The sequence below is a fragment of the Teleopsis dalmanni genome, unplaced genomic scaffold (assembly GCF_002237135.1).
Source record: "Teleopsis dalmanni isolate 2A unplaced genomic scaffold, ASM223713v2 unscaffolded_contig_1720, whole genome shotgun sequence".
NCBI lineage: Eukaryota > Metazoa > Arthropoda > Insecta > Diptera > Diopsidae > Teleopsis > Teleopsis dalmanni.
This window is the reverse complement of record NW_024033102.1, coordinates 1-8,517: the sequence shown is the minus strand read 5'-3', so window position 1 is coordinate 8,517 and position 8,517 is coordinate 1. Positions and strand designations below refer to the sequence as shown.

The 8,517-nt window shown below is 25.6% G+C and overlaps 2 protein-coding genes across 2 annotated transcripts; both read right to left on the bottom strand.

The window, feature by feature from the left end:
* Positions 1 to 355: 355 nt before the first annotated feature.
* Positions 356 to 4,650, bottom strand: LOC119664295 (long-chain-fatty-acid--CoA ligase 4-like). The gene is made up of 9 exons (XM_038073807.1): positions 4,646 to 4,650; positions 3,769 to 3,789; positions 3,534 to 3,708; positions 2,452 to 2,591; positions 2,214 to 2,386; positions 2,037 to 2,146; positions 1,815 to 1,968; positions 1,482 to 1,757; positions 356 to 676 (listed from the first exon to the last, which is right to left on the bottom strand). The coding sequence occupies exons 1-9, from the start codon at positions 4,648 to 4,650 to the stop codon at positions 522 to 524; spliced, it is 1,209 nt and encodes a 402-aa protein (XP_037929735.1). The 3' UTR covers positions 356 to 521.
* Positions 4,651 to 5,969: 1,319 nt separating this feature from the next.
* LOC119664294 (long-chain-fatty-acid--CoA ligase 4-like) lies at positions 5,970 to 8,205 on the bottom strand (the record flags this gene model as incomplete). The annotated part of the gene is made up of 6 exons (XM_038073806.1): positions 5,970 to 6,290; positions 7,096 to 7,371; positions 7,429 to 7,582; positions 7,651 to 7,760; positions 7,828 to 8,000; positions 8,066 to 8,205. Coding segments are annotated over 6 exons (1,008 nt in total), but the record flags the coding sequence as incomplete, so codon positions are not given.
* Between the last annotated feature and the right edge of the window lie 312 nt (positions 8,206 to 8,517).

Below are 8,517 nucleotides of genomic sequence, written 5' to 3'. Positions count from 1 at the left end.
CTTTATATATATTCAATAATTGCACTAAAAAAGCTTTTAAAATATAACATAATTTTGTGTATATCCCATAGGTATAGATATATCAATATATTACAAAATTTGGTACTTAATATTACAACAAAGATTTAAAATATTATATAATATATGTGACTTATTTTATAGATAACATTTTTTCTAATATAAACTTTATACAATTTATAATTAGTTTTTCTAGCATTAAATTAGATATTTTATAATTTTTTTGTTTTTTTTCGGAAAAGGTATTCAGCTAAAAATACCTTAATTTTACTTCAATTTTTTTTTGTATAGCAAAAAAAAAAAACTAATGTTAAAAATATGAATATTTCTTTAAATATAAACGCAATCAAATAAAAGCACAAACTATTTTAAAAAACAAATGGACATTTAGTATTATGCTTTGAAATTCTTTCGTATTTTTTGCCTCGTAGGATTCCAACGCTTAAAAAATTTTAGTTTGCGTCAGTCAAAGCTTTAATTATTGAAACTTAATAAGGTAATTTTCATGAAGCATACATGCGATTTATATCATGTTGGTATTTGTCTTGCATGTCTTTGCGCTTAAGTTTAAAGGCAGCTGTTACCAAGCCCATATCTGGAGACCAAACCTCTTTGCATAAAGTGATAGCAGCAGGTACTTCAAACTTTTGTAATTTACCTAAAACAAAAACCATAAGATAATTTTCACGTTAATTTTAAATAAATAATTTAAATAATTAAACAATTAACAATATTTTAATATATTGGTAATTTAACTACAAATTATTGATATGTAAAAAAATGTGAGAGAACTTTATTTAAATTTATTAAAATTAATTGCCCAATTAGCAAGGACGTTTAAAACATTTAACTAATAAATTATAAATTTTGCCAAAAACATTTGAATTACAAATTAAAAAAGTAATTTTTAGTATATACATACTTAAAAGAAATATTTTAATCATAACAGACACTTATGTACTTTTTACAAACAACCTAACCTAGCTATCGAAGTTATTCATCCAAATAAATGTAAAATACTAATTTAGATCACCTCATTGCGTATATTCACATAGAAATATAGCTTATATTAGTTTATTGCTATATCTACAGAACACGAAATGTTTAACCAATTCAACTAATATGGTTAAATATATATACAAATTGCAATAATATTTTTCTGAACACAATTCCCTTCAACCCCTTCACTATTTATTAGACCATATTTGATCATAATGGTACCTAACGTATTTCTATAGATTACACATTAACTGTAAAAGCTAAAGATCACTCCCTCAACTCTTCCTGTCCCACACAACTACAATTCTAATCCATGATTTTATCTTATAATCCATTCGTATTTCCTATTCTATAGTTCTCTACGGTAATTATATTGGACGCGTATTCCATACACGCTATTTATTTTGTAAATATCGTTACACCAAAATATTGCTAAATTTTCTATATATTCAATAAATACTAACATTTTCTCGCATGTTCCGCAATTTCTTTAATCATAGCTTTTTCCAATACTGGTGATGCACATAACTCATCGAAATGTTTATTTTCTAGGCCATGACGTTGTGCTAGTTCTTCTAAGTGTTTCTGGTTGGGTACTACTAATCCAACAGTAAATTGTTTTGATGGATCACCATATACGCAAATATTTTCAATATATGGACAAGTTTTTAGTTCTGACTCAACTTTTCCAAGTGAAACATATTCTCCAGCTTGTAATTTAACTAAATCCTTTTTACGATCTATAAATTGTAATTGTTAAAGATTTTTTTTCAAACAGAAATATGTTAAATTATTACCAATAATTTTAAGTACGCCGTCGGGATGTATTTCACCAACATCTCCAGTTTTGAACCAACGTCTGCCATCTTCTTCAAAGAAATCTTCAGCTGTTTTGCCAGGTAACTTGTAATAACCCAATGACACACAATCACCACCAATCAATACTTCTCCCTATAGTAAATATGGAAATTAAAAATTAGATAAAAAATGTCTACAACTACAAGTAAATTTGTGCTTACTTGAGGATATGGTTTATTAGTTACTCGATAATTTCCTTCCTCCCAATTTACTAGGCGTATATCACATACTGTCAAAGGTGCACCTGTGCGTCCGTATGTCATATCACGATCTATTAATTTCAAAATATTTTTTACATAATTGTGCTTGAATAATTTAGAAATAGTTTAAGGGCTTACAATCCATAACAGTTGCTCCTGATGTCGTTTCAGTTAAACCATAGCCTTGTACTAAATCTACACACAAACATATTTTAATTTGCTCATGTGTATCCGGTGATAATGGAGCTCCTCCAGACATAATAATACGTACGCGACCACCAAGCAATTTTGATACTTTATGAAAAACTAGCCTATAACAAATATAAGCTGATTATTAAAAATAATAAAAAATATTCAAATTTATTTTGGAACAAACCTGTCTACTAAAGGTGTAAGATAACCTTTTTGAGTCCAATTTAATTTGTACTGATACAGAAATCTGAACAATGCCTTTTTGAATGCTGAGCCAGAGTTAATTTTATCGTTAATGCCTTTTGATATCCGATCTAAAATGAGCTGGGAAAAAAAATAAAATTAAATTTATTAATCTAGTTAGAGTTTAACGTTTCTTAAAATTATTGTTATCGACCCCAATTAATTAATTAATTATTAAATTTGAGTTTTTGTCGTTTTTAATTTTTATGTTATATGTGTGTTTTTATGTATATTAAATAAATAATTGATTTAGTTTTGTCCCAATTTATGAAATTAAGTGTTTTATTTATTTTTATATAAGTTTTATATAAATCATTTAATAGTGTGTAGTTCAAAAGGAAAAATACATACGAATTATTTTTGCAATAAACATATATACAAAATATATATATATGTCATATATATAAACATATATATGACAACTTAACATAGCAAATTAGTAAATATTGATGAGTTTATTATAATCTACAAAAACTTACACCACTACAAAACAACACAATTTATGTGTGCCGTGAAAAATAATTATTTTACTTATATATCATGTCAAAAACAGCTAATTGAAACACAAATTAGTTCACAAACAGGGACCGTAACAGTTATCATAAAAAAAAAATTAAAATCACCTTATAACTCTTATCATTCGCATTTTAAAACAAATGTCAAAAATTAATAATTAAATTTGCTTTATATTATATTCATCAAATATAATAATTATCATGTGCCTTTTATTTTTTCACGCAGAAATAACTCTTAAAATTCTGCTTTTTATTTTAAAACGGTATATAACTCATACTGGCGTGTCGAATATTTTTAGAAACAAAAATATAAAATAAATTTTTAATACAAGAGAGTTCTTTTATTTTAAAACTCTCACATATATAAAAAGCATGCATAATATTAAGGATAAAGGGTTTATTCAGATATGAGTATAGACAACTTTTTGTTACTGCTTTTTTTTATTTTTGAAATAACTGTTATTTTCTGACAAACTATAAATTTTTTAAATATTTGTATTTAACTTACTGGTACTGAAGTCATGCAAGTCGGTTTCAAAACGGTGGCATCTCCTTTACTACCACGCATAATTTTACTACTTGTATCAATTAATGTTAATGGTGTGGAATAACCAATTGGTACGCCAGTCATAAGGCAAACACTTTCTGCCAAAAGCTCAAATACATGCGCCAAAGGTAAAAAGCTGTATTAAAAGATAAAATTAGTTTTTTTTATTAAATTTAGTTTTCTTATTATAACTTACCCAATCAGTACATCATGCAATCTGACATTTCCATTGGAAACGTTGACATTTTTTTAGCATAACATCACTCAGAACGTGTTGTCATGTAATTGGACAACACTCTCTGCAATTGGTTTGCAGAGAGTCTTCGGAGAAATTCGAAAAACGAACAAGAGAAGACGAATCATTGTTCACCATGACAATGCGAGCTCTCACACATCGGCTCAAACCAACGCCTTTTTGACCGGCCAAAACGTTGAATTGATGGGTCATCCGCTGCCCGACTTGGCACCCAATGACTTCTTTTTATTCCCACACATCAAGAAAAAATGCGTGGTCAACGATTTTCGTCGCCAGAAGATGCTGTTGAAGCGTTCAAAAACCATGTTTTGAAGGTTTCTCAATCGGGGTAAAAAAAGTGCTTCGACAATTGGTTTGAGCGCTGAAAAATACTTTGAAAAACAGTAAAACTATTTTTGCTGATAAATATTCGCATTTTTATTTTTAGGCCAGAAATATATATAGCAACCCTCGTATTTTGCGAATGTTCTTAAAAAAGCTGGATTCTAAATCCAAAAATTTGCCGAATTTAATAAACGTGCATCTAAGTCCGCAAATTGAGAAGTATACCTATCACTACTTTCATTTTATTATATGCTATCAATCAGTGGACATTTTTTGTTTTTGATCGTTCAGTTTTTGAAATTTTATTATAAGTTATTTAAATAACATATAATTTTTAGAAAAATATTTTGAAATTAGATAAAATTCATAATTTAGATAATTATAAATTAAATTGCATTATAAATTATTGATGGTACATTGAACTAACTGATAATAAAGTGTGATAACATTTAATTAAAACGTATAACTGATATACTCTATTGTAAAAACATACGTCATTTTCGATAATTATATTGAAACATTTAAAAAGGTTAGTTGAATTGATTAAAAATTAACAGTTTTAAATACATACCTAAAATAAATTTATATCAGAAGTTAATATATATAAATTAAAAATACATGTAAATTTATTCGCAAAGATATTTCATTTTATTAATATACATAAACGAACTATACAATTGCTTTGTGTACAAATATCTATATATGTTCATGCAAAGCTAATTATAAACAATAAAATTTATTGTTGAATTCATTTATATTATTAGATTATAAGTATATTGTAATTTTTAAGATTTATTTTTTATCAATAAATATAATGGGTCTGTCAGTCATGACCATAATTTTAGTTTGAATAAAATCATAACATATTACGTGTATATAAGTATATCCAATTATATCAATTTAAATTAAACTATTACAATTTATTTGTCTTACATACTTATTTTTAAACTAATTAAAATATATTTTATATTTTATTACCAAGTCTTTTTTACTTAATTTTTCATATTCAGTTTTTACAATTAATAACATTAAAAGCAATTAATCTAATGTACATTTATTTTGTTTAGGTATAATCAACATAACTTTATAAAATAATTTGGTAAATATATTTTTTTACAAAATTTAATAATAATATTGATATATTAAAGTTTATACAATTTTTTATAAAGTTTTCATTTTCTTCAATATAAAATTGTTTAAATTTTTTTAATTATTTACATTATTGATTCTCCTATTAACTACACATTTGCAATGTTCTCAATCTAGTTTACAATAAATTATATTTTAAATATTATAACAAATACATAAATATATGTTATAACTCGCTTTTTATTATATTGTTATAAAAAATTAGAGTGTAAAAAGAAGAAACTAACAAGTACAACTGTGCTAAGAAAAATTACATATAATTTAGTATTAAATATATGTAAATATTTTTATTTAAAATTTTTTAAATAAAAAAACTTTATATATATTCAATAATTGCACTAAAAAAGCTTTTAAAATATAACATAATTTTGTGTATATCCCATAGGTATAGATATATCAATATATTACAAAATTTGGTACTTAATATTACAACAAAGATTTAAAATATTATATAATATATGTGACTTATTTTATAGATAACATTTTTTCTAATATAAACTTTATACAATTTATAATTAGTTTTTCTAGCATTAAATTAGATATTTTATAATTTTTTTGTTTTTTTTCGGAAAAGGTATTCAGCTAAAAATACCTTAATTTTACTTCAATTTTTTTTTGTATAGCAAAAAAAAAAACTAATGTTAAAAATATGAATATTTCTTTAAATATAAACGCAATCAAATAAAAGCACAAACTATTTTAAAAAACAAATGGACATTTAGTATTATGCTTTGAAATTCTTTCGTATTTTTTGCCTCGTAGGATTCCAACGCTTAAAAAATTTTAGTTTGCGTCAGTCAAAGCTTTAATTATTGAAACTTAATAAGGTAATTTTCATGAAGCATACATGCGATTTATATCATGTTGGTATTTGTCTTGTATGTCTTTGCGCTTAAGTTTAAAGGCAGCTGTTACCAAGCCCATATCTGGAGACCAAACCTCTTTGCATAAAGTGATAGCAGCAGGTACTTCAAACTTTTGTAATTTACCTAAAACAAAAACCATAAGATAATTTTCACGTTAATTTTAAATAAATAATTTAAATAATTAAACAATTAACAATATTTTAATATATTGGTAATTTAACTACAAATTATTGATATGTAAAAAAATGTGAGAGAACTTTATTTAAATTTATTAAAATTAATTGCCCAATTAGCAAGGACGTTTAAAACATTTAACTAATAAATTATAAATTTTGCCAAAAACATTTGAATTACAAATTAAAAAAGTAATTTTTAGTATATACATACTTAAAAGAAATATTTTAATCATAACAGACACTTATGTACTTTTTACAAACAACCTAACCTAGCTATCGAAGTTATTCATCCAAATAAATGTAAAATACTAATTTAGATCACCTCATTGCGTATATTCACATAGAAATATAGCTTATATTAGTTTATTGCTATATCTACAGAACACGAAATGTTTAACCAATTCAACTAATATGGTTAAATATATATACAAATTGCAATAATATTTTTCTGAACACAATTCCCTTCAACCCCTTCACTATTTATTAGACCATATTTGATCATAATGGTACCTAACGTATTTCTATAGATTACACATTAACTGTAAAAGCTAAAGATCACTCCCTCAACTCTTCCTGTCCCACACAACTACAATTCTAATCCATGATTTTATCTTATAATCCATTCGTATTTCCTATTCTATAGTTCTCTACGGTAATTATATTGGACGCGTATTCCATACACGCTATTTATTTTGTAAATATCGTTACACCAAAATATTGCTAAATTTTCTATATATTCAATAAATACTAACATTTTCTCGCATGTTCCGCAATTTCTTTAATCATAGCTTTTTCCAATACTGGTGATGCACATAACTCATCGAAATGTTTATTTTCTAGGCCATGACGTTGTGCTAGTTCTTCTAAGTGTTTCTGGTTGGGTACTACTAATCCAACAGTAAATTGTTTTGATGGATCACCATATACGCAAATATTTTCAATATATGGACAAGTTTTTAGTTCTGACTCAACTTTTCCAAGTGAAACATATTCTCCAGCTTGTAATTTAACTAAATCCTTTTTACGATCTATAAATTGTAATTGTTAAAGATTTTTTTTCAAACAGAAATATGTTAAATTATTACCAATAATTTTAAGTACGCCGTCGGGATGTATTTCACCAACATCTCCAGTTTTGAACCAACGTCTGCCATCTTCTTCAAAGAAATCTTCAGCTGTTTTGCCAGGTAACTTGTAATAACCCAATGACACACAATCACCACCAATCAATACTTCTCCCTATAGTAAATATGGAAATTAAAAATTAGATAAAAAATGTCTACAACTACAAGTAAATTTGTGCTTACTTGAGGATATGGTTTATTAGTTACTCGATAATTTCCTTCCTCCCAATTTACTAGGCGTATATCACATACTGTCAAAGGTGCACCTGTGCGTCCGTATGTCATATCACGATCTATTAATTTCAAAATATTTTTTACATAATTGTGCTTGAATAATTTAGAAATAGTTTAAGGGCTTACAATCCATAACAGTTGCTCCTGATGTCGTTTCAGTTAAACCATAGCCTTGTACTAAATCTACACACAAACATATTTTAATTTGCTCATGTGTATCCGGTGATAATGGAGCTCCTCCAGACATAATAATACGTACGCGACCACCAAGCAATTTTGATACTTTATGAAAAACTAGCCTATAACAAATATAAGCTGATTATTAAAAATAATAAAAAATATTCAAATTTATTTTGGAACAAACCTGTCTACTAAAGGTGTAAGATAACCTTTTTGAGTCCAATTTAATTTGTACTGATACAGAAATCTGAACAATGCCTTTTTGAATGCTGAGCCAGAGTTAATTTTATCGTTAATGCCTTTTGATATCCGATCTAAAATGAGCTGGGAAAAAAAATAAAATTAAATTTATTAATCTAGTTAGAGTTTAACGTTTCTTAAAATTATTGTTATCGACCCCAATTAATTAATTAATTATTAAATTTGAGTTTTTGTCGTTTTTAATTTTTATGTTATATGTGTGTTTTTATGTATATTAAATAAATAATTGATTTAGTTTTGTCCCAATTTATGAAATTAAGTGTTTTATTTATTTTTATATAAGTTTTATATAAATCATTTAATAGTGTGTAGTTCAAAAGGAAAAATACATACGAATTATTTTTGCAATAAACATATATACAAAATATATATATA

Coding starts and splice junctions, on each gene's coding strand:
- LOC119664295 (XM_038073807.1), bottom strand. Junction 3,709..3,768: donor TTGCATGATGTACTGATTGG/GTAAGTTATAAT, acceptor CTTTTAATACAG/CTTTTTACCTTTGGCGCATG. Junction 2,387..2,451: donor CTTACACCTTTAGTAGACAG/GTTTGTTCCAAA, acceptor TATTTGTTATAG/GCTAGTTTTTCATAAAGTAT.